This window comes from Papio anubis, chromosome 13 (assembly GCF_008728515.1).
Source record: "Papio anubis isolate 15944 chromosome 13, Panubis1.0, whole genome shotgun sequence".
Lineage (NCBI taxonomy): Eukaryota > Metazoa > Chordata > Mammalia > Primates > Cercopithecidae > Papio > Papio anubis.
Window position 1 is genome coordinate 29,071,558 of NC_044988.1, and position 26,965 is coordinate 29,098,522.

Genomic DNA, 26,965 nt, shown 5'->3' on the forward strand with positions numbered 1-26,965 from the left:
TTGTTTTCCAGCTTGTTGGGGGTGATGAAAAATATATGGAGAATATATTTACATGCCCTCCTATTTTTTTCTTTCAGAAGTCTCATAAATAGTAAATTTCCTATTTTAAAACCCAGGACATTTTCAACCTCAAATATTTGGAAGTTTTTAAGGCCATATTAACATGGATTACTTCTGCTATCTATAATAAATATGAATTGTGAAAATAAATTGAGAGAAAATAATGTGGGTTTTAAAAAGTTCCATTTAGAAAGGGAAGAATGAGACGTAACAGAAAATAAACAGTGTAGTGTAGTGACTTAGCATTTTATTTCGTCTATATAACTAGGCTTAATTTTAACATTAAAGATGGCACGTCAGACACGTAGATAAGAAATCGATGTTCTGAAATTAATATGCTACTTACATTAAACATCCCTATCAGGAAGACAGAGAGCGGAAGCATTTTGCACTTGATTTAGGAATAATACTTCCAGTTCCAAGGAATTAAAGAAGGGAACATGTTTGGCATCGGAAGCTGTGTTTTTGTTTGCTTGCTTTTCTTTTAATGCCAGAACAAAATACCCCACTCACGTTCATAGTCCCCCAGGAAATGTGCAAATCGGGAAAGCCGTAGAAGCCACAACCGAAGGCAAGAAAAAACGACTTGACGCCCTGCGAAGGTTACATTCAGGTGGTTTTTAGAGGAACGTAATCCAGCTATTTCTTTCTAACCATTTTGCAGGGAACAGAAGTTCTTGTTTGCTCTGCAGCGGGATTCAGATGCACAAGCCCAGTATGGGCCGCACAAGGTGAAGAGAGCAGCTGCGGGTGGCTCCGCGCTCCCACCTGGCTCTTGGAGGGCCTTGCGGAATTGGCCAGGGAACTGGGCGTGGGTGATATTCAAAAAGCCGGTGAGGTCCCCTCTCCGCCCAAAGGAGCAGCCAGCGATGTCAGCCAAGAGCCCTCTGCCACTGCCTGATACCTCAGCAGCGCCGAGGCGGCCGACAGGTGCCCGCCCAGCACCGCGCCCTTGGTTGGAGCGCAGCCATTGGCGCCGTACTCCTCCTGATGCTGCTGCTGTTGCTGCAAAATTGTCCGAGCAGCGGCGGCGGCAGACACGTGCAGCAAAGGGGCAGCGGCCTGGGGATGCAACAGGCATGATGGTCGCTGGAGCAGGTGGCAGTAGCTCCACGCGGTCGGGGACAAACTCTGCGCAGCCCCTGTACCCCCTCCCCTGACCCCTTGCATAATACTCTCAATGCTGAAAGAGATGCATCCGCCTCCCGGTCGCGACGCCAGACCCTTGCTCTCCTCCCAAGACTGGGGACCAAGGGAGGGCTGTAGCACGGGAAGGGTGCCTGGGGTCTCCAGGTCCCCGCCTTGTGCTTTCTTCGGTGCCTCGGTATAGGTCGGGGCCGAGAGCAGTAGGTAGCGAAGAGGATGCGGGTGCAGCAGAGCGCACGGGCGTCTCCCGGGGGCGGCGGTGGGGTAGGCCCCCGGGACAGGTTGCGGCGGGGCAGGGGCCCCAAGCAGAGGGCCTGGGTGGGGGTTGTGCAGGGCGGCGTGTGCAGCAGGTAGAGGGAAGGGGTGGGGCAGGTGGGCTCCTGGGGTCAGTTGGTGGCGCTTGAAACGCTTCCTACGCCGGAGAAAGCTGCCATTGTCGAACATGTCCTGGGAGGCGGGGTCCAGGCTCCAGTAGTTGCCCTTGCCTGGGTGGCCCGGCTCGCGGGGGATCTTGACGAAGCAGTCGTTCAGCGAGAGGTTGTGGCGGATGCTGTTCTGCCAGGCGGGGAACTTGCGGCGGTAGTAGGGGAAGCGGCCACTAATGAAGGCGCAGATGCCGCTGAGCGTGAGGCGCTTGTGCGGGCTTTGCAGGATGGCCATGGTGATGAGCGCGATGTACGAGTAGGGGGGCTTTGCCGGCTGCGGGGCGTCTCCAGAGGCCGCCGCAGTCCTTGGCGGTGCCCTGAACTTGGTGCCAAACTCCGAGGGGTCGCTCGGGCCGCCGCCGCCCTCGATGTGCTCTCGGGGAAGCGCACCCCCGCCCCACCGTGCCACCTGCAGCCCCGGCTGGAGCGACTGCTCTAGGAACGACCGGCTCGCCTCCTTCTCCTCGTCCTCCCCCTCGTCTTCATCTTCCTCCTCTCCCAGGATATCGATTTTACCTTCTTCCCGATCGGAGTCCCGGAAGCTGCGCTGAGGTGTGGAGCGAAGGCGCTCAGCTCTTGGCGAGTTCATGGAGGAGCAGGTGCTTCAGTTGCAGGGAATGTGGCGGCCGGCCGATCACCTGGCCTAGGGTAGGCTCAGCTGGAGGCCCGAGATGAATGTTGCAAGAAGCAGGAACGCTAGTGGTTACCCTTTGGGATGTTTTCGTCTGCTTGTTTCTACTCCTTTCCAACAATGTCCGGCAAAGATGCACTTTTCCTTTTATAAAAGCTACTTCAAGATCATGTGTGGTGGACTCTCCGCTTTATAACCCTTCTTCCCCTACCTCGGAGCTGTGCCACTCCCTCCTGACGTAGTCCAATGATGAGGGTCTTCTGGGCAAACACCAGACAGAGAAAAGCCTAGGCCCCTCCTCCTCGCACTCACTTGCCACCAAGGAAGGTGCTCTACTCATCCCGCGCAGCCAGCCAGTTGGTCAGCCTTTGCATGGGTTCTGTTAAGGTGCATTTAAAACCGCCCAAATAAAAACGAGATAGGAAAGTATGATACTCAGCAATCTTGGCCAGGCTTTGCATGGGTTAAGGCACATTTAAAACCGCGCAAATAAAAACGAGGTAGAAAAGTATGATACTCAACAATCTATGACCACCTCGACATGCAGCCTTCCCTCCTGGAGAAAAGAAATGGTGGGGCGGGGGGCTGAAATGTACACGGTTGTTTGTAAAGGAATGTGTAACCGAAAAAGTATGTTTTAGCGTTTCACAGCTGGTAATCACCCATTTTCATTGGTAGAGTCTGTCCTTACCCAGAATGGTGAGCTGAATTATATTTAAGATTCTGACAACATGCCCAAGCTGAATAGGGGGCTTCAGGGGGTTGTTGCTTTGCTCCTTCTATCTTCCTCCCCACCTCCCCAAGATGCTCTCCCTGACTCACATTTTCAGAAAAGGTTCAAATGTCCCAGCACTAAATTGTGTAAGTTTATTCAGGCAAGGCAGGAGAGCTCATATGGAGTCCTCTGTCCCCTTGCAGCAATGGTTCTCCAAATTCTTTGAATATTTAACCACAGTAAGAAATAGCTTTTATATTACAATCTTGCACATACAGACATAATATATATCTAAGATGGGTTTCACAAAACAATATATTTACACTATAGTGATCACTGATATTTTGTTTTTAAAAAAATGGTCATAACCAACTAATTGATTTCACACATACCAGTGTGGGCCTGGTTTGAAAATTCCTGTTCTGACAAAGTGGCCCCACATACAAGAAACGCACATACAAGAAAAGGGCTTCTCTCTCTCCCTTTCCTCCTTCTTTTCTTCATCCTTTTTAACCAATTCATTTTTAGAGACAGGCTCGGTCTATGTTGCGCAGGCTGGCTTTGAATCCCTGAGCTCAAGTGATCCTCCCACCTCAGCCTCCTGAGTAGGTGGGACTACAGGCGTGCCACTATGCCTGGCTCTGGCTCTTCATTCTTTTTTCCCCTGAGATGGAGTCGCTCTGTCACCCAGGCTGGAGTGCAGTGACACAATCTAGGATCACTGCAAGCTCTGCCTCCCGGGTTCACGCCATTCTCCCGCCAAGGCGCCCGCCCACCACGCCCGGCTAATTTGGTTGGTTGGTTGGTTGTTTATTTATTTATTTATTTATTTAGGACGGAGTCTTGCTCTGTGGCCGGGGCTGGAGTGCAGTGGTGCGATCTCAGCTCACTGCAAGCTCCGCCTCCCGGGTTCATGCCATTCTCCTGCCTCAGCCTCCTGAGTATCTGGGACTACAGGCGCCCACCACCATGCCCAGCTAATTTTTTGTATTTTTAGGAGAGACGGGGTTTCACCGTGTTAGCCACGATGGTCTCGATCTCCTGACCTCGTGATCTGCTCGCCTGGGCCTCCCAAAGTGCTGGGATTACTGGCGTGAGCCGCTGCGCCCGGCCTCTTCATTCTTTCAGAAATGTCAATATTAAGTGCTTTTACCTTAATAAAAAAACTTGGGACTTCAATGAGGCAAGAAGGGGCTGTAGTGTTGCCTTTAAATCAGTGGGTCCTCATTCACTATCTGCACTGGGGAGGGGCAATATGACAGCAGAATTGTTCAACTCACTCACTCGACATCCTTAGAAGTAACACGAGTTTTAGATTGGCTTCATTAAAATTAGCTCAGAGACTAAAGTAGCACTACAGGGGAATAAAACTTAATATTTGTTATATTAATAAGGATCTTATTAAAATACTAAGTAAGATACTATGCCACAGTATATATTAATAATTTAAAACCCACCTACTTGGGGAAACTTTGAGGTGCCATCTAATAAAAATGCAGCACAAAATATTATGCCATTGATTGTCACATAGTGTCTATAATTATGACAATGAATGTTCAGTGTGAAATCAAACGCCAACTGCAAGCGCAAAATATGATAAAAAAAAAATAGCTTAAAGTAGCTAGTGCCTTCAGGATAAAATCTGGAAAACAGTTTTCTTGATAATCTTTTTTTAAAACTTCGCTACGCCTGAAGTTTGTATCCTTTAAGGCTCCTCAGTTTATATGTAGCTTGGAGGGGCAAATAACAGACAGGTTTGAGCCTAACAGATTTGTTTGTATCCCAAATTTACCAATGACTGCTTGTGTGACCTACTAAACTAAGCTCCAGCAGGGCCAGGCCAGGTGTCTTATTCAACCACAAAATCCCAGATGCCTCCTCCCCAGCGCCCCCGGCATGTGAGGCACATTTCCTCCATCAGCATAGGAATCGGATGACCTGGGAAAGGGAGTATTGTTAGTTTTCCTAGCGCCAACTTCTATAGGGATTGGGGTTATTTAAAAATGAAAGGAGAAAAATAAGGAGGCGCTCAAAAACAAAACACAAAACCCACATTGATGGAGGTATGTCAAAGGGGGAACAGGAGAAAATGGAAAGAGTTCCCAATGGCCAAAGCTGGGATAATTTGAGCAACAAAATAAAGTAGTATTAAATTGTAACCCAAAGTATAAAATATTCATGTGTCCACACTGATAAACATAAATGGTCGAACTAACAAAGCGAAAGCAACAACTGTCCCTTGCAGAAATATTTCAATTAATTATGTAGACACTCCACTCCCAAGAAATTACACTACAACTCCTCATTCTTTTAGTGTGCACGTTGCATAGTGATTTCCTTCCAAAGAGCACAGTATGAAATGGGGGAAAACAGCAAGTTTACAATGGAGAAATCTGACAAACACTCCTTCAGCCAGGTGATCAGGTGGCCAATATCAACATCAATAATAGTCATAACCTTTTATTTCATGTAATAAAATGGTGACATTTACTTGTTTTAAAAAAAATTAATAACAATGTAATCATTATATCTCTGCAATCAGCTGAAGTTCTAAGAAAAAATGATAATGTTGAAAGTTTTATCATCGTTATAAACTTTCATATTCAGTGTATGTAAAATCCAAAGTCAATTTCAAAAGATATTTTTGTGAAATGCCATTCTTAAAAAAAAAAAGGTATTATATATAATTGTATGAATGTTAAATGTTTTACAATACTGATTTGCTATATTTTATGTATGCTGTAAAATACCATTTTAAAGTATATTGGAATTCGTAACTGAAGTAATAAATAAATGCTTGAAATATATCCAGTAGAAACTTATTTTTATTAGCCAATCCTTTTGATAATAAATGCTTCTAGTGTTATGTACAAACTTGATCTTCTTTGAAATGTGTTGTCCACCGCTTTTCTGTTTCTGTCACAGAAGCTATAAATAGCTGTTTAAGGATATCCTTATCTAAATTCCTGCCTGCAAACAAAACGAAATATGACATGATTACATTATGCTTATTAAAACGACACAGTTCACCTATCAATTGCAGTTCATTAAATGCTTTATGGTGTTTAGAAATTTACAAAAAGAATAGTAATTGAGTAATTCTATCCTTAACTTTCTAGTTAAGTATATCAAAACCACATTGGTGCTTGGATTAATCACTTTTCTAAAACTGAAAAAGAACAAAAGTCCTAACAAGGTTTTATGAATGCTATAACATGATAAAGACGAAACATTGACCACAAGCTCATTTAGTTATAAAAGAGGACCTGAATGGTTAATCTGTTTAAGTGGCATGTGATATCCCTTTCAAATATATTTTTCACTTCGTTTTAGAAGTGTTAATCCTTTGTGACTTACCAATGAGGACCAATCGATTTGTTCTCTCAGTGTCATCCTTCCAGCTCACTGGAGTCTCCTCCAGATCATAGAGCTCATGGACACCCTGGACAATCACTTGTTGTGGTTTGTCTTTGATTGACACCAATCCCTGCTCAAAGGAGAATTGACTGAACATTAATCAGCCTCAGTTCAAACTTAAAAGCAGAAATAGAGCATCAATGTTAATGAATTATTGATATTCACTTAAAAAATACAAACTGTTAAGCTGAGAAAATTACTTAATTCCAATTATTTGTGAATTACAAAAAGTTTCTTAATATTTTTAATTTTCAAAAAAGGTTTCTGTGTATTGATTTTTTTTTTGAACAATCCCCTTTTCTAATGATAAAGTTAGTACATATATTAGGATGGTTTTTCAGTGTTATTTATCACAACCAAAACCTGAAACAAAATGATGAAATATATATCATATCCTATTGATTAAAGATTTTATATAATGTTTCACAGTTTTAGTGGGAAAAGTTGAGAAGTTAAAGGATTTTGGTTATACTAAATTAAATAATTTGTTTTAGAAATGGGTTGCAATCAATGAATAATTATGAAATAAAGAAAAACTATTATATTTATCTGAATAAAAGTTCATTTTGTATTGATTTGCAGAAATGAGAAACAAATTATCTGATAAACTGGCTCCTATGGGGATGAAATTAACTTACTTGAAATAATGTTCTTAATATATCAAAAACTGTGCACACTTGCGAACACACAAGAGTAGACACTCAACTGATGACGGTTAAGCATACACCTAGAATCACTGCTTCCTGGAAGAAATACTGTTCATGACTTAAATACCCAAATTTCAAGTAATGTGAGTGGGTTTCTAAACGCAGAACAAGAATTCTTCTAGTCCTTTGTAACTTTGTTTAGAGTATGACAAATGTTTAGTGTCTGCTAAATGCATCAGGAAGCATAATGTTCAGCAGAAGTGAGATTTGCAACATTACTTCTCTGTACTTGGGCAGAGAGAGCAGAAGGTAACATTTCAAAGCACACAGGTTGTTCTGGCTGCAACCCTAAAGGAAGCTATGCAAATAAATCATGCCTTATGCAGCGATTTCCAAAGCTCCTTTCCAGTCATGAAAATAATAAAGAAAAATGAAAGTAGACAAAGATGATTTGTACTAAAACCAGTGTTTCTGTTTAAAACCAGTTTTTGTAACAGCCAAGAAAAGGACTTCGTTCAAAAGTCTACAACAGTAAACTGTACCTTCAGCCTTATGACCTCCATGCAGTGATTGTCCTTGTTTCTCACATTCTTTTCCCACAGGAGATTCTGCAGCAAGTGACATATTTTAATAAGACCAACCATTGCTAATAGCAACAACTATGTAACAAAACCACTGATAAATCATTAATCAGTTAAAAATTGCATTCACCTGAATAAATATATTAAGATGTTCTTCCTTTGCATTTCCTGGTACTTCAAATGTGATTGTAACAATACTCTGTAAATCAAGGGAAATAATCAATAATAATTCTTTATAGTCATATCAATGTATTTTTAAATCACAAATGTTAAGATGAAAAGGAACATATTCATGGAATTTTACATTGCCTAAACCATATATATTAGGTATTATACTTTCCTCAGCATGTGTGCTGTTTTTTTGGAATTAGCAACTCCATTTCCTACATTCTGCAGAGGTACCAATGGGTTTAGTATTTATACAAACTACTACTTTGTATTTTTAAAAACCCACTCAAAAACCCTGATGAAAGGGTCCTCATTATTTAATTCATTCTTTCGTGGATTCTCAGCAATAAGAATATATGTAACACATACAATGTACTCACTACACAGGGCCAGATACTTTTGCCTGAGTCACCTCATTTCATCTTTTGACTTCCTCTTCATAACAATCCTGGGGAGTGAAGATAACTATTTCATTTTATAAATTGGGGGAAATAAGAGTCAAAAAACAAGCTACCCAGAGCCAGGAATAAAACTCAAAACCAAAGTAAATTTGTTCTCTTAAAAAAAAAAATACAAAAGAAAGGCTTGGCTTATCTTTAACTGAACAAGCATATGCCAAGAGGAGAAGAGTTCTTAGTGATGAGAATGATAGGATAATGCCCTCTTTGGCTTTAGTAAGGGTGACATCATCATGTATTGAATATTAACTTTAGGATTTATTTTTCTTCTTTATCTTGATAAATCTCTCACTGTCTACCCTAAAGAAACAGAAGCTTAACATTTCCTCTAACAGGTCACATAATTAAAACTCAAACCTCCCTTTGCCAATATAACCCCAAATTTCAAACTCAGAGATGAAAATACACAAGGGCTAAGCATAACATTACAAAAACATAAACCCCATCTTGGAAAACAGAGGCTCAAAAGCCAAGCTCAAAATGACTTTAAAAAGGTAGAACATAATATACTGAAGCACAGCTTTGCATAACTTCCTAGAACTGCATATCTGGCCTAGCAATTTTACTCACCATTACATAATCATATAGGCTTACAACAGAAAATACAAAAAGAGCAAAACTATTTTATAATCCAAACTCAGAGAATCGCTAAAGGTAAGTATTAAAGACTAATTTAAGCACAAACATGAGACATTTCTTTCTTTCCATAGGTTATTGGGGAACAGGTGGTTGTGGTTAACTTCTTTAGTGGTGATTTGAGATTTTGGTACACCCATCACCTGAGCAGTATACACTGCACCCAATTTGTAGTCTTTTATCCCTCATCCCCTTCTCACCCTTTCCGCCTGAGTCCCCAAAGTCCAATGTGTCATTCTTATGCCTTTGCATCCTCATAGCTTAGCTCCCACTTATGAGTGAGAACATAGCGATGTTTGATTTTCCATTCCTGAGTTATTTCACTTAGAATAATAGTCTCCAATCTTACCCAGGTCACTGCAAATGCCATTAATTCACTCCTTTTTATGGCTGAGGAGTATTCCATTGTGTGTGTGTGTATGTATGTGTGTGTGTATATATATACACATATATATATAACTGTGGTATATGTATATATAATATATATTATAATATATATTATATACACACACATACTATACACACACATACATACACACACATACATACACACACACACCACAGTTTCTTTATCCACGCGTTGACTGATGGGCCTTTGGGTCGGCTCCACATTTTTGCAATTGCGAATTGTGCTGCTATAAGCACGCATGTGCATGTATCTTTTTCGTATAATGACTTCTTTTCCTCTGGGTGGATACCCACTAGTGGGATTGCTGGATCAAATGGTAGTTCTACTTTTAGTTCTTTTTTTTTTTTTTTGAGACCGAGTCTGGCTCTGTCACCCAGGCTGTGGTGCAATCTACGCTCACTGCAAGCTCCGCCTCCCAGGTTTACATCATTCTCCTGTCTCAGCCTCCCGAGTAGCTGGGACTACAGGTGCCTGCCACCACGCCCGGCTAATTTTTTGTATTTTTAGTAGAGACAGGGTTTCACCGTGTTAGTCAGGATGGTCTCAATCTTCTGACCTCGTGACCCGCCCGCCTCAGCCTCCCAAAGTGCTGGGATTACAGGCGTGAGCCACCAGGCCCGGCCATACTTTTGTTCTTTAAGGAATCTTTTTTCCATAGTGGTTGTACTAGTTTACATTCCCACCAGCAGTGCAGAAGTGTTCCCTGTTCACCACATCCATGCCAACATCTACTATTTTATTATGGCCATTCTTGCAGAGATAAGGTGGTATCACACTGTGGTTTTGATTTGCATTTCCCTGATCATTAGTGATGTTGAGCATTTTTTCATATGTTTATTGGCCATTTGTATATCTTCTTTTGAGAATTGTCTATTCATGTCCTTAGCCCACTATTTGATGGGATTGTTTGTTTTCTTGCTGATTTGCTGGAGTTTGTTGTAGATTCTGGATATTTGTTCTTTGTCAGATATATATATATATATATATATATATATATATATATAATGAAAGATTTTCTCCTTCTCTGTAGGTTGTCTGTTTACTCTGCTGACTGTTCCTTTTGCTGTGCAAAAGTTCTTTAGTTTAATTAAGTCCCAGCTATTTATCTTTGTTTCTATTGCATTTCCTTTTGGGTTCATGAAATCCTTGCCTAAGTCAATGTCTAGAAGGATTTTTCCAATGGCATCTTTTAGAATTTTTATAGTTTCAGGTATTAGACTTAAATCTTTAATCTACCTTGAGTTGCTTTTTGTATACAGTGAAAAATGAGGATCCAGTTTCATTCTCCTACATGTGGCTAGCCAATTAACCCAGCATCATTTGTTGAAAAGGGTATCCTTTCCAAACTTTACCTTTTTGTTTGCTTTGTTGAAGATCAGTTGGCTGTAAGTATTTGGGTTTATTTCTGGGTTCTCTATTCTGTTCCATTGGTCTATGTGCCTATTTTTATAACAGTACCATGTTGTTTTGGTGACTATGGCCTTATAGTGTAAGTTTGAAATCAGATAATGTGATGCCTCCAGATTTGTTCTTTTTGCTTAGTCTTGCTTTGACTATGCGTATGTGTATGTTAAACCATCCCTGCATCCCTGGTATGAAACCCCTTGATCATGGTGGATTATCCTTTTGATACATTGTTGGAATTTTCTTAAGGATTTTAGCATCTATGTTCAAGGGTATTGGAATTCACAGCTAGAATTTTCTTAAGGATTTTAGCATCTATGTTCAAGGGTATTGGTCGGTGGTTTTCTTCTTTGGTTATGTCCTTTTCTGGTTTTGGTATTAGGGTGATACTGGCTTCATAGAATGATTTAGGGAGGATTCCTTCTTTCTCTCTCTTGTGGAATAGTGTCTTTAGGACTGGTACCAATTCTTTGAATACCTGGTGGAATTTTGTTGTGAATCCGTCTAGTCCTGCACATTTTTTTTGTTGGTAATTTTTCAATTACCATTTCAATCTCCCTGCTTGTTACTGGTCTGTTCAGGGTAATTCTTCCTGATATAAGCTAGGAGGGTTGTATCTTTCCAGGAATTTATCCATCTCTTCTAGGTTTTCTAGTTTATGTGCGTAAAGGTGTTCATAGTAGCCTTGAATATCTTTCGTATTTCTGTGGTATCCATTGTAATATCTCTCGCTTCATTTCTTATTGAGCTTATTTGGATTTTCTCTCTTCTTGGCTAATTTTGTTAATGGTCTATCAATTTTATTTATCTTTTCAAATAACCAGCTTTTTGTTTCATTTATCTTTTGGATTTGTTTTGTTTTGTTTCAATTTCATTTAGTTCTGCTCTCATCTTCTTTCCTTTCTTCTGCTGGGTTTGTTCTTGTTTCTCTAGTTCCTTGAGGTGTGACCTTAGATTGTCTGTGCTCTTTCCAACTTTCTGATGTAGGCATTTAGAGATATGAACTTTCCTTTTAGCACCACCTTTGCTGTATCCCAGAGGTTGATAGGTTGTGTCACTATTGTCATTCAGTTTGAGGAACTTTTAAATTTCCATCTTGATTTCATTTTTGACCCAATGATCATTCAGGAGCAGGTTACTCCAAGTATCTGCATGGTTTTGAAGGTTCCTTTTGGAGTTGATTTCCAGTTTTATTCCACTGTGGTCTGAGAGAGTGCTTGACATAATTTCAATTTTCTTAAAATTTATTGAGGCTCATTTTGTTGGCTATCATATTGTCTATCTTAGAGAAAGTTCATGTGCTGTTGAAGAGAATGTATATTCTGTGGTTGTCGGATGGAATATTCTGTATCTATCCTTTAACTCCATTTGTTCCAAAGTATAGTTTAAATCCACGGTTTCTTTGTTGACTTTCTGTCTTGATGACTTGTCCAGTGCTGTCAGTGGAGTATTAAAATCCCTCACTATTATTGTGTTGTTGTCTGTCTCATTTCTTAGGTCTATTAGTAATTCTTCCATAAATTTGGGAGCTCCAGTGTTAGGTGCATATATGTTTAGGATTGTGATACTTTCCTGTTGGACAAGGCCTTTTATCATTATATAATGTCCCTCTTTGTCTTTTTAAACTGCTGTTTTTATATTTAAAGTTTGTTTTGTCTAATATAAGAATAGCTACTCCTGCTCACATTTGATGTCCATTTGCATGAAATGTCTTGGTCCACCCCTTTACCTTAAGTTTACGTGAATCTTTATGAGACTCTTGAAGGCAATAGATGGTTGGTGAATTCTTATCCATTCTGCAATTCTGTATCTTTTAAGTGGAGCATTTAGGCCATTTATATTCAATGTTAGTATTGAGATGTGAGGTACCATTCTATTCATCATGCTATTTGTTGCCTGTATACCTTGTTTTTTTGTTTTTGTTTTTGTTTATTTAATTGTATTTTTGTTTTCTAGGTCCTGTGATATTTATGCTTTAAAGAGGTTCTGTTTTGGTGTGTTTCCAGTATTTGTTTCAAGATTTAGAGCTCCTTTTAGCAATCTTGTACTGGTGGCTTGGTAGTGGTGAATTCTGTTTGTCTGAAAAAGCTGTATCTTGCCTTCATATATAAAGCTTAGTTTTGCTGAACACAAAATTCTTGGCTGATAATTGTTTTGTTTGAGGAGGCTGAAGACAGGACTCCAATCCCTTCTAGCTTGCAGGGTTTCTGCTGAGAAATGTGCTGTTAATCTGATAGGTTTTCCTTTATAGGTTACCTGGCACTGTTGTTTCACAGCTCTCTTTCATCTTAGATAACCTGATGACTATATGCCTACGCAATGATCTTTTTGCGATGAATTTCCAGGTGTTTTTTGTTCTTCTTGTATTTGGATACCTAGGTCTCTGCAAGGCTGGGGAAGTTTTCCTCAATTATTCCCCCAAATACATTTTACAAACTTTTAGATTTCTATTCTTCCTCAGGAACGCCGGTTATTCTTAGGTTTGGTCATTTAACATGATCCCAGATTTCTTGAAGGCTTTGTTCATATTTTCTTATTCTTTTTTATTTGTCTTTATTGAATTGGGCTAATTAGAAGACCTTGTCTTCAGGTTCTGAATTTCTTTCTTCTACTTGTTCAATTCTATTGCTAAGACTTTCCAGAGCATTTTACATTTCTATAAGTGTGTCCATTATTTCCTAAAGTTTTGATTGTTTTTTATTTATACTATCTAGTTCATTGAATATTTCTCCCTTCACTTCTTGTATCATTTTTTTGATATCCTTACACTGGGCTTCACCTTTCTCTGGTGCCTTAGCTTAACAACTAACCTAGTAAATTCTTTTTCAAGTAAATCAGGGATTTCTTCTTAGTTTGGATCCATTGCTGGTGAGCTAGTGTGATTTTTTTGGGGAGTGTTAAAGAACCTTGTTTTGTCATACTACTAGGGTTGGTTTTCTGGTTCCTTCTCATTTGGGTAGGCTCTGTCACAGAGAAGGTCTAGGGCTGAAGGTTGTTGTTCAGATTCTTTTGTCCCACGGGGTGTTCCCTTGATGTAGTACTCTCCCCCTTTTCCTATGGATGTGGCTTCCTGAGAGCCGAGCTGCAGTGATTACTATCTCTCTTTTGGATCTAGTCACCCAGCAAGTCTACCAGGCTCCAGGCTGGTACTGGGGGGTAGTCTGCACAGTCAGGAAATATGAACCATCTGTGGGTTTCTCAGCCGTGGATACTAGTACCTGTTCCAGTGGAGGTCGTACGAGGGTGAAATGGACTCTATGAGGGTTCTTAGCTTTGCTGGTTTAATGCGCTAATTTTGTGCCGGTTGGCTTGCTGCCGGGAGGTGGCACTTTCCAGAGAGTGTCAGTTGTGGCAGTATGGAAAGGAACAAACAGGTGATATGTGGGGCTCTAGAACGCCCCAAAACATACGAGATATTTAATCTCCACTGTTACTAGTAATAGGAAAAGCAGAAAAGTGCTTTCTTGCTTGATATGAGAAGTACAAGTAAACTAAAAAAAGGTTCAAACTGAACTTGCAAATGTGAGACTTTTAAAAGTACTTATTTTGTCACAACAGTCAAGACACTAACAACCACCTAAATGTTCAGGACAGTTGAATGGATAAAATAAATGTGGTAATATATATACAACCAAATATTATGTATCCTTAAAAAACATCCTGTCATATGCTACAACATGGATGAATCTTGAGGACATTACACTAAGTGAAATAAGCCAGTCACAGAAGGACAAATATTGCATGAATTCACTAATATCAGGTGTCTGAAACAGTAAAACTCACCAAATCAGATAAAATGGTGGTTACCAGGGGCTAGAGGGAGACGAAAATAAGGAGGTGCCATTCAATGGGTATAATTTGAGTCATGCAAGATGAAAAAGTTCTAGAGATCTATTGTATAACAATGTACATACAGTTAACGATACTGTATTGTATCCTTAAAAATTTGTGAAGAAGGTAGGTCTCATGTTAAGTGTTTTTTACCACAATAAAAAATATGCAGTCATGGATACATAAAGAGAAATGAGTTGTTGGGCGATTTTGTTGTTATACAAACATGATAGTGTACTTACCCAAACCTGGATGGTATAACCTACTACACACCTAAGCTATGCTGTATATAGCCTATTGCTCCTAGGCTACAAACCTGTACAGCATACATTTTACTGTACTGAGAAGTGTATGGAAATAATAACACAATGGTAAGTATTTGTGTGACAGGAATTTTTCAGCTCCATCGTAATCTTATGCAGTCTGACTAAAACGCTGTTATACAGTGCATGGCTATACTTATTTTTAAATCTTAATAAACATACTCTATTTTTAAATTATTTTTATAGCTTAAGGTAATAATAATATGCATTTTTAAATGACAATTATTTTCTTTCTTCATTAAAGAAATCACTACAACAACTAAAAGTCCACATAAAAATATACAGCAAAAGGTTGTCAAATGAAACATTAACTGTCAGTTTAAAAAAAAGAAATTTAGTCTTCAAAAATGTTTAAAATGTATTTTAATGCAAGTTGGAAAACTATATTAAGAATGTCTCAAAATACGACTCAAAATAGATTTATTGTTAAAGATTTTAATTTAATAATTTTTTGAGATGGGGTCTCACTCTGTTGCCCAGGCTGGAGTACAGTGGCACGATCATGGCTCACTGCAGCTTTGAACTCCCAGGCTAAAGCAATCCTCCCACTTCAGCCTCTTGAGTAGCTGGGATTACAGGTACATGCCACCATGCCTGGCTAATTTTTTGTATTTCTTGTAGAAAAGCGGTTCCACTGTGTTGCCCAGGCTGGTCTACAACTCCTGGGTTTTTAAGCCATCCACCCACCTTGGCCTGTCAAAGTGCTAGGATTACAAGTATGAGCCACTACACGTGTACCAGCCTAAAGATTTTTATAATGATTTTCGCTTTTGTCAGGTTAAGTATGTAACTTACTATTTTTAAGAGGTACAATAAACTCCAGTATGAGGCAAAAAAGGCTTTAAAAATTAAGATAATGCATCATGGGGCTCAAGCAGGGTGATCTATATTTTGGAACTAGATGTTTTCCTACACCAATAAACTATTTTCACATTTCTAATGTGAAAAATTAAAAAAAAAAAGAAAAAAATCTATAATTCCCAGTGCAGAAGATAAGGGTCACAACTCATAGTTGGTTCTAATAATAAACTAAATATTATTTGTCACTTGGGTTTTCTCATCCACCTTCCCACTCTCCAAACCCAGGTAGAATAAACAAAGAATCCATGAAAAATAGATAACTGCATTAAAAAATCAGGGATAGAGCCTTAATAACACATACATACTATGTCCTAGGTATTGCCCATTGCAGACTTTTTTTTTCCAGTTTTTGTTTTGAATCTAAAATTAATTCCTTTTTCTATGTATACGGACACAGAAAGAAACAGAAAAGTGAGGCAATAATTCAGAAAACTAAAGCAAAATAAGGAATTGTCTCTAAAATAAAATTTAAGAACAATTTACTCAGGTTTGTTTATTTAGTCTGTTTCCTCTTTAACCCACTGGGTTATTTCTCCATTTTCTACTCTTTTGCAAACAATAATACCTAATATGCAATAACTTCTATATGTTTTCTTCATCCAGAACACTAAGCCCCCTAATGTGCTTAAACTCAAAATTTGTACCTTCACACTCTAGCCCTCTGTTCTTCTTTGCCTGTATAATATCTATACTATAATATCTGGCCACCAGGGACAACTGAATATATGGCATTATCATCCAAATCACTTTGCCTTCCCAATTTTTCTATTTCTAGGTTTCTCTAGTCAATCTAGGCTTGTTTCCCATCACCGCTTCGTTTCTTTCTGATCCATCCTCAGTCAGACAGGATATTCAGGCAAGTCTACCAGTGAAACAGCTCTGGATTTATCCCATTTCTAGTCTAATTGTAACCAACATGTTTTAGGCCTTCATCACACAGTATCTTCCCACATGGTCTCCTGACTCTAAAGTCCAATCTAGCTTATATAACACTCCTAGACAGCAGAGCTTGAGTTCTCTTTGTCTAGCAAATTAAAACCTAATACCTTAGACCGGGATTCCAGTACCAACTCTCCACTAAGACTTCTGTACCAGAGACCTACTCATCTGTAAGATTCTCACCTTCACATTTTTAAACATCCATATTGCTCTTTTCCTTACTTCTTCCTGTCAAAAACAATCCTACCAGTTCAAGGCTATTTTCTGTTAAGTAAGTCAGACTAGCACTTACCCCCACTTCTTTGACTGGGAAGGGGCAAAAAAGAACTCTTTATAATTTTGGATATCTTTTATATCTTGATTTGAGTGGGAGTTAGAAGGATATGTGTTTAAATGTGCATATAGACAGATATATAGGTACAAATATACTTAAAAATACATTGAGGCCGGGCACAGTGGCTCACACCTGTAATCCTAGCCCTTTGGGAGGCCGAAGTGGGTGGATCACCTGAAGCCAGGAGTTTGAGACCAGCTTGGCCAACATGGTGAAACCCCATCTCTACTAAAAAAAAAAAAAAAAAATTAGCCAGGCGTGGTTGGTGCATGCCTGTAATCCCAGCTACTCAGGAGGCTGAGGCACAAGAATTGCTTGAGCCTAGAAGGAGGAGGTTGCAGTAAGCCAAGGTCACACCACTGCACTCCAGCCTGGGTGAGACTCCAGCCGGAGCAAGACTATGTCTCAAAAAAAAAAAAAAAAAAAATCCAAACATTGAATTGTACACTAAAATTACACATTTGCATGCTTTACTGTATGCAAAGAAATAAACCAAACCAAAACAAACAAACAAAAAACTATCTTCATGGAGCATTTGATGGGGTTCAGGACATGCTATTCCAAAATATGGCACCTCAGTATTTGAGAAAATGGCAGAACCAGGAAGGTCACTCTCACCTTCTCTCCTGAAGCAGGTCATAAAACCTAGGAAAGATTTTCTGACCTTCCGCTGATGCAGGTTATAAGACCCTCATTTAAGAGGCGCCCTCTCTATACACACAGGAAAAGAACATCCTTAAGTCTGAATGTGAAGGGTCACAGAGAAAAATCTGAGCAAATAGGTCTTGCTAAGTTCTTCCCAGTTTATTATTATTAGATCATACTGTTTTATCTAATTATGCTTCTCCATTACTATCCTCTTCCATATCGTAACTAGCATAAAACATACATAGGTATGTTTTATGAAGGCTCCTGTGTCAAGTAAAACTTACTAAATTGGTATGTTGAAATTTCTCTTGATAGTTGGTCTTCTGTTAGAGAGATCTCAGCCATTAATCTAGTGATAGGCGAGGAAAAGATACATTTTCTCCCTTACACCTCAGATCCACTGAACCAAATGAAATTGTTCATGCCTCTGAATCCCATAGCCCTTTGCCTGTGATACTATTTTTCCCTGTGTTTATATTATCTAAAGCAGGACAGTGCATCAGAATCTCCTACAGAGGCTTCAAAAATATAGACATGCCCTATTTAGTAGTAAAATGACATAATGTCTGGAATTTGCTTTCATACACTCCAGCAAGGGCAACAGGTACATACAGGCTCATTATACTATTCTACTCTTATGCACGTTTGAAATTTTCTATTAAAAAAACATTTGTTTTTTTAAATACTACAGGCAAAAGAAATGTTGGGAGGATAGGTGAAATAAAACCAGCTAAATGTTGATGCCATTTAAACTGGGTGATGCACAGAAGGGGTTTACTTTACTATTCTGTTTACTCTTTTATATCTTTGAAATCTTCCATAATAAAACGTTAAAAATATACATTAATATACACACACCCAAGTCCCAATTCTGGAGATTGAGGGGTGAGAACTACTGAGTTATCGTATTTTTTTTAAAAAGCTCCACATGTGATTCTGACTTACACCCCATTTGAGAAACACAGCTTTTCATTCGTTTAACAAATATTCACTGAGTATCCACCAAGCCCTGTCCTAAGCAATAAAGATTTTACATTTAAGGAATTTATAGACTAATGCAAAGCAAAAGCATTTCAACCAAAGTACAAGGCATCATAACTGCCACAATAGGGGTTCATTCGAGATTCTACGGGTGGAGACACTGGCCGCTCCAAATGTTCATGGTAAGTGAGTACTGCATTTTCTTCATCTTTTCATCCCTATGATTCTTGGCATCATGTTCTTTACCCAGAAGCTCAAATGTGCTTCATGTTCATCTATATGACAGATATCGACTATCATAAAGAACTGGGTTTTTTTTTTTTTTAACCATAAATTCTATCTCCAAGGACTTGTATTTCTCTCATTTATTCATTTTAAAGAGAAGAGAAGAGGAATATCCTATTAACAAAAGTTTCACAGGGAAAGGTGTCACAAACATAGTAGTAAACCTGCTCATAAATATGAACCAAAATGAATACAAATGCAAGTAGCTGTTATCTTGGCCCTATTACAACCAACAGCAATTCAAAAACTGAGTGATCACTTGGAGACAGAGGAAGGAAGACTAGGCACACTGCTCACTTACACATCCCCCACTCCACCCCTCAGGGTTTTAAGTGGAACAAAGAAGTTATCCTAAAGCTCTACGATCTATGATCTGCTTAGCAGAAACACAAGTACGGTAAAATTATATTTAATTTGTTCCTAGCATCTTAGATATTTACCTTAAGGATTAATTTTAGAGCATTAAAAACATCTTCAGAAGTTCAAATTTACAGTGCCCAGCTGGTTTCACCTGAAGGTGAAACTCAAAGTCAATTTTTATTTAAATAAGCCATGCTTATATCAGACCTTTCCTTAAACAATTCAACATACTTAAAAACAGACTGCCTATAGAACCCCCAGGCTGCTTTTAAGGAGTAATCCCTATCAGAACTAATCAATATGCTAAGTAATCTACAGAATTTAAAGGCTAGAAAGCATGATTTCCTCAGATTCTAAAACAAATCTGGTTTGATGAATTCCTATTATGTGTTAAGAAATTGAACTAGACTATGTCAAAAGCATTTAAGATTCCAAAAATTATCAACATAGTTCAAAAACACCATTTTAGAAAAAGTTTACAATAAAATAGTCCTAAACATAGCCAATTTAGTTAAAGAGGTCCTTTAAAAACATTCATTAGGAATTTTGGATTTAGATTTTTTTTTTTTTTTTTTTTACCTGATCAAGGTGAGGTTGTGTTCCTGGCACATGCTGAAGTTTTTTCTGCAAACTAAAAACCACTGATTAGAAATTCAGAGATGAATACACTTCTGATTTAACTTTATATGTTATTTAGTGACACAAGGATAATGAAGTGACTTTCCATAACTGACTATTTTACTATTCTGTAATTCCAATTTTACACGTTGTTCACAAATTCCAATAGAGAAAAGCTGGAAGATTAAGTTTTTTAAAAATTTCTTTTAAAAAAACACACATTCATATATATACATATGCACACAATAAAGAAAAAATTAATCTTTTAGCAACACTATTTTGTGTGGTTAAATATGTCAGTAGATTTCTTTACCATTCCAACAGGTTTAATACAAGCTTAAATATATATATATATAACCATTCTAGTATTGCTCAGAGTTCCTTAGTTTTCTCCTGCTTCCTAATGTGCAAATAATGCTGGCACCTAAAGAAAGTTAAAGGATAAATTTTCCTTTATCAATGTTTTCCCCTGAACTTATTTAAAAAACAAATAGTATCCATAAATTTTCTATATAGTCAGTTACCAATTGAGAGAAAAAGAAAGTCAGAATGTTAAAAATGCATTGTTCTGATATGAAAAGCACAAGAAGATCAATATGGCATAACAAATTACAACCATAACAACTGTAGCATACATTTCAAGAAGGGGACAGGACAGGAGGGAGAAAGGACTTAAAACCTTGCAGATGTTTTGCCTTGAAGAACAGTGAGGGGTAAATTAGTAACAGCAAGTTTAGGAAAGAGAAAGAACTTGTAGGAACTATTGGAGGGAATGAGTCTCTTTGGGGGGTCCTAGTAGTGAGAATGTCAAATTAAATCCTTCCCAGCTGGTTGCTCAGGAAAAGATTCTCCTGTTTAGCAGCTAAGCACACACAAAAAAGTCATGCAACGGCCTTCTCTATAGTGGTGAGATCACATTAAATAGCTACTTCAAGTGTCACTAAAGCATTATAACTGCTCTTAAGTGTAGAATGAGATTACTTTAGAAAAACATTTTGAAAAATCATATGCCTTTCCCATATGTTCAGTATTTAATGTTGTTGGACAATGACTGCCTAAAACTTCATATGCAGCAAAAAAAAAAAAAAAAAAAATCTAACAACGAGCATCTTAAGTTTAGTTCCCAGTAAGTCTCAGAATTTCATGCCCTAAATGTTGTATTTTTTCCCTGTCATAAACATTTTTAAAAGACTAATCTAGTGGATAAGCATAAGCTACCACAACCTGAAATTCACGAATCTGAAATCAACTTACACATTAACTTGTAATCTTATAACAATTTGCGTCTCTGCACACATAAAATGTAAATTCTGTACACATAAAATGTAAAAAAATCTCAAACAGTTTAGCGTTTTGTATATTTAACCCATTATGTTCTATAAGAAACAATAATTTAGGTATTGTCAGTAAGATGGAATTAGCAACATTTCTATTTCTCCCAAGTAAAAATATGGAATGATATAAAGAACTGGATGCCTTAATGAAAGTACCTGTATTACAGCAAATTATAGCAAAAGATAGAAGTAGAAAGGAAAAACAAAAATTGATATACTGAATATCAAGGTGGGAAAATATTTCATACTCTAATTCTTATTAGTGAAATAAAGCACTAAAAGATACAATATGTAAAGGGAAAAAATAAAATTTCAACTAAAAAATATTTCAGTGTTTTACATATTAAATGACAACCAACTTGCAAGCTCTTGGACCGAACAGAGATAAATTAGTTTAAGAAAGGCAAATTGTGCTGGGTTCAGTGGCTCAGGCTTATAATCCCAGCACTTTGAGAGGCCAAGTAGGAGGATCACTTGAGGCCAGGAGTTCAAGATGAGCCCAAGCAACATAGCGAGAGCCTGTCTCTACAAAAAAGTAAAAATAAAAAAAGTAGCCAGGCATGGTGGTGCAAGCCTGTAGTCCCAGCTACTCAGGAGGCTGATGGGAGGATCACTTGAGTCCAGGAGTTCAGGACTGCAGACAGCCATGACAGCCACTGCACTCCAGCCCAGGTGTCAAGAGTGAGACTCTGTCTCAATAAAATAAAATAATTAAATAAATATAAAAAAAAGAAAAGGCCAAGTGTGGTGGCTCATGCCTATAATCCCGTTACTTTGGGAGGCTGATGTGGGCAGATCACTTGAGCCCAGGAGTTTAAGATCAGCTTCAGCAACATGGCAAAACCCCATTCTCTACCAAAGTAAAAAATTAGCCAGGCATGGCAGTGTGTGCCTATAGTCCCAGCTACTCAGGAGTCTGAGGTGGGAAGATGGTTTAAGCCCAGGAGGCAGAGGGTACAGTGTGCCGACGTCGCACCACTGCACTCTAACCTGGGCAACAGACCCAGACTTTGTCTCCAAGGAAAAAAAAAAAAAAAAAAAGAAAGGCAAATTTCATGCAGTATTGTTTCATTTTTTCCCCCTCATAAACATATTTAAATGTATCACAGGATCTGTAACTATCAAAACTGCCCACAGCATCAAATTAGTAGTTCTAATCCAGATGTGGAGGATGAAAGGGATCATGGCTAACTAGTGAAAGAGCACTGATAGCCAAATGAAGGGCTGGAGCCTTGAAGTAAAAAGAAGAAAAGGATCATCAAGAGAAAAGTTAGGATGGACTAGACTTCTGGTTATTTCAGAAATGGGTAGCAAAAGACAAAGGCTTTTAAGCTCCCAGAATTAGATGACAACCTCAGCAATCCATCTCCTTAGTAAAGCCAGAACTAAGACGGGAAAAAAGGACTATTTTTAAATGAACAAGCCAAATTTATGCTTAGGGCTGTATTAGTTTAATGTAAGAATAGTCATTTCAAAATTAGTAAAACAAAAGTTTCATATGAAAAAACATAGCATAATTCTGAATGATTTTCATACAATCATTATCAAGCATAAGTGATACTGGACACCTGAAGCTGACATGAGGGAAAAAGGCTCAGGGAGATTTCACAACTTTGTACAGCAGTGGCTTGAAAGGATATAACGATATTTACCATAAAACAACAAGTGGTCATTTTTACCTTACATAATTTATAAGAATTTTTAGAAAAATAGAAATAACTCACATGTAATTCAGCGACACCAAACTTTTCTGCCTTCCTACTAACAGGAACTAGAAAAGCAAAATGCTGATTTTTTCCAGGTACCCCGAAAATACCTTTATAATTTTAGCCATAATTTGTTTAGTCTAAAAAGGTACTGCTCCAATACCAGAGCTACAGGTGAAAAACATCTCTCTCAACTGAAGACAACTTCTTGAATAACACTGTCACTGACAAGTTTACTCTCTGAGCTTCAGTTTCCAAACTGAGAAGGAGGAGTAACTGCCCTGCCTATCCCAGACTTCTGGTTGCTGAAATAATCTCAATCAATTTCTTTTTTCTTTCTTTCTTTCTTTTTTTTTCTACAAACTACATGCAAATTTAATTTTTCCAATTTATAAAGTAAAAGGGGTCCAATAAAACACTATCGTGTCCTACCTCACAGGTTACTGTAGGTATTGTTTTCAAAATGTGAACAATACTACAGACTGAAGGTGAAAAAAAAAAAAAACTAGTTGAAAATAGAATTAGCTTTTAAGGGCATGGCTAAGGCAAAATTAGAAATATATATATAAGCCTGGGTGTGATGGCCCACACATGTAATCCCAGCACTTTGGGAGGCTGAGGCAGGAGGACCACTTGAGCCCAGGAGTTTGAGACCAGCCTAGGCAATATAGTAAGATCCCATGCTTACAGAAAATTAAAAAGAAAAACAGTCAAGCATGGTGACACATGCCTGTGGTCCCAGCTACTCGGGAGGCTGAGATGGGAGAATTGCTTGAGCCCAGGAGGTCGAGGCTGCAGTAAGCTATGTTTGTGCCACTGCACTCCAGCCTGGGTGACAGAGAACCCCATCTCAAAAAAATAAATAAATAAAAAAGAAAAGAAATACATATAGGAATGAGAATTAGAAGTCTCAAGTATAAAGCCACCCACCATGCCTACCCTTAAGCAAACCTGCCCCACCAATTCAAAATGCCCAGAGAGATGTCCATGTTCATGATCTTATATGGACATATATGAGACTTATGAGATATTCATTGCAGCATTATTTGCAATAGCCAAGCTGTGAGAACAAGTTAAATGTCCACTAACAGAAAAAGGGATAAAGTAAATGTGGTATATGTAGAAAATGGAATATTATTCAGCCTTAAAAAGGAAACCTTGCCATATGCAAAAACATGGATGAACCTTGATGACTTTATGCTACGTGAAATAAACCAGTCACAGAAAGACAAATAATGCATGATTCCACTTGTGTCAGGTAATTAAAATAGTCAACCCCACAGAAAGAGTGTAGAATTGTGGATGCCAGGGGCTACAAAGATAGGGAAATGGGAAGCTGCTATTCAAGGGGTATACAGCTTCAGTTATAAAGAGCGAAACGTTCCAGAGATCTGCTGCACATCCTCATGCCCATAGTTAGCAATACTGTACTGTACACTTAAAAAATTATTAAGAGGGTAGATCTCATGTTAGATGTTCAGACTATAATAAAAAAAGAAAAAGATACTGATGCACAAGAATAACTAATCTTTCTTCCCTCCCTTACCAAAAAGATTCCCCACAGAAGGCAGAAAACTAAGACATTATTAAAGTGAAGAGAGTTATTTGTGTCAGAACCCTAAGCTAAACTTTTCTATGTATTTCATGCATTTTCTCATGGAAAGAGTGTTATACATAGTGTTTAGTGTAGAAGTGTTAACGATTAGCCTCTAAAGTTAACTATCATTTACACTATAATTTCTACAGGGAAATGCAGTATGATTTCCAAACAACCAATCAGTAAAACTTCCAAGAACACATCTCATTAAGAATGGTCTTGCACGCCAAAGGAATGGCAGGAAGCTTAAATCAAGGATGCAATTGTGCAAATCATTCCCGTTAACTATGGGAAAAAAAGGTACATAACAGTAAAAGTAAGCAAATTATACAAAACATACCTTATTCCAGAGAGACTATCAAAGGCATGAAGATCTAATACATTAGAGAGATCAACTCTAAAAGGAAGAAAACTAACATGAGAAATTCTGTGAAAATACATCCAATTAATCAAGAAAAAAAATCTCTGACTCTTAAAAAATTTTATACATAAAATTCATAGAAGTGAGCAAATGGTATAAGATTTGAATCACAGTTGAATCAAGATTGAAAATTATTTGGTTATTACTTCAATGAATTAGCTTTTTTTTTTTTAACTTTCAATTATCTTTTCAATCCTGAAATTTATGAGCTTTCCAAATACATTTTTATAGCTAAAAAAAATCAGCTAAAGAACAGAAACTTTTCCAAGCAGTTTATTACTCAAAAGATGAAACAAAAGAAATGACAAATAGAATTAACAAATAGGTACATTCCAAATACCTCTGCAATTTTTGTATTTCTTTTATTCCCCCTCCCCTGATATAACATGTAATATAAAAACGAGAAGTCAAATAACCAATGTACAAAATATTAAGTTACTCTAGGACCCTGATCTTCACATGATTTGATTTCATTCATTCAGAATGGGGCTGCATGTAGAAAGAAAATTCCCGCCATCCGAATAGACGTTATTTCTCTTAGAATTATTTAATGATAATTAAACTTATTTAATTGAATCCAATGATTCAAATCAGGTGAGAATAACATCACAATTAACATTAGGTTTGGTTTAAATATAAAAAGCAAATTTATAAAGACTGGTGATTGAGTCATAATTTTAACATAAGCTCAGAAAACAGCAGAGGACAGGCCGGGCACGGTGGCTCATGCCTGTAATCCCAGCACTGCGGGAGGCTGAGGCAGGTGGATCACAAGGTCAAGAGATCAAGACCATCCTGGCCATGGCCAACGTGGTGAAACCGTGTCTCTACCAAAAACACGAAAATTAGCTGGGTGTGGTGGCACGTGCCTATAGTCCCAGCTACTCGGGAGGCTGAGGCAGGAGAATCACTTGAACCCCGGAGGCAGAGGTTGCAGTGAGCCAAGATTGCACCACTGCACTCCAGCCTGGCACAGAAAAAAAAAAAAAAAAAAAAAAATACAGCAGAGGATAGTGATTTCTCCATAATCAAAGTTAAGGTGAAGAAATGTTTAAAGAAAATGACAAATGTATAATTTCAAATTTAGATTCCAGAAGCTTACCAAACATTTGTTAAATTTTCTTACAAGGAAAAAAAAAATCATTGGTCAGATTCAAGATTTTTTTTTTTTTAATGCACAAACATATAAGAAAAAACATCTCCTTTATCTTAGGACTGACCAACTGTGCCTGCTTTGTTTATTCTCAACAGTCTATCACATACTCATACTCGTGGCAACAATACTGTGTTAGATTATGAATGCTTGTCTTGGCAAAAGGCAGACAAATTCCCATCTTATTACTCCAAAGTTCTATGTTAATAGACTATAACAACAACTCAAATTCTGGGCATTTCAGACGTACAGAATTAGAAAAATGATCAAGCAAAGAAGCAAATGTTCTATGAAGAAATTTTTGAATATCAGTTTACACTAAGAGGCCAAAGTCTTAATATTAAACATATTTCCTTTTTCACCCCCCACCCCTCCCCCCACTACTGAGCATATTTATATTGACAGGTCACAAATGAGGGGCACAGTGGCTCATGCCTGTAATCCCAGCACTTTGGGAGGCCAAGGTGGGCAGATCACTTTGAGGCCAGGAGCTTGACACCAGCCTGACCAATGTGGCGAAATCCCGTCTCTACTAAAAATAGAAAAATTAGCTGGGTGTGGTGGCGCACACCTGTAATCCCAGCTACAGGGAGGGTGAAGCAGGAGAATTGCTTGAACCCAGGAGGCAGAGGTTTCAGTGAGCCGAGATCGCACTACCACACTCCATCTTGGGGGACAGAGTGAGATTCTGTCTCACACCAGAGTGAGATTCTGTCTCAAAAAGATAAAAAAAAAAAAATAAACCAAATGAATGGAGTTTCCCTCCAAGTTTGTTATCTTCATCTTAAGAAACAGCTTAAAGTTTAATAAAGTTTACACATGCCAATTTTGTGAATATCAAATTCAACAATTTGGAAACACAAGCTTCTAAATAAAT

General features: G+C 38.2%; 2 protein-coding genes across 9 annotated transcripts in view; both read right to left on the reverse strand.

Moving 5' to 3' along the window:
• Window positions 1-287: 287 nt before the first annotated feature.
• On the reverse strand, window positions 288-3,537 carry LOC101022178 (forkhead box protein D4-like 1). Its single transcript, XM_021927535.2, has one exon. It carries the CDS (start codon window positions 2,218-2,220, stop codon window positions 883-885), a length of 1,338 nt encoding a protein of 445 aa, XP_021783227.2. The 5' UTR covers window positions 2,221-3,537; the 3' UTR covers window positions 288-882.
• Window positions 3,538-5,421: 1,884 nt separating this feature from the next.
• The window catches only part of LOC101021457 (COBW domain-containing protein 3), a 53,716-nt gene continuing 32,172 nt past the window's right edge, over window positions 5,422-26,965 (reverse strand). For 3 of the 8 annotated variants that reach the window (XM_031654156.1, XM_031654155.1, XM_031654152.1), the window contains 6 exons: window positions 24,855-24,911; window positions 19,839-19,890; window positions 7,753-7,821; window positions 7,584-7,649; window positions 6,335-6,464; window positions 5,422-5,947 (listed from right to left, as the gene is read on the reverse strand). In XM_031654156.1, coding sequence (XP_031510016.1) covers window positions 5,841-5,947; window positions 6,335-6,464; window positions 7,584-7,649; window positions 7,753-7,821; window positions 19,839-19,890; window positions 24,855-24,911 — 481 coding nt within the window. In that variant the 3' untranslated portion in view covers window positions 5,422-5,840. Of the gene's footprint in view, window positions 5,948-6,334; window positions 6,465-7,583; window positions 7,650-7,752; window positions 7,822-14,480; window positions 14,511-19,838; window positions 19,891-24,854; window positions 24,927-26,965 lie in introns of all 8 variants that reach the window. The other 5 variants (XM_031654154.1, XM_031654150.1, XM_031654153.1 and 2 more) reach the window with 3 other exon arrangements.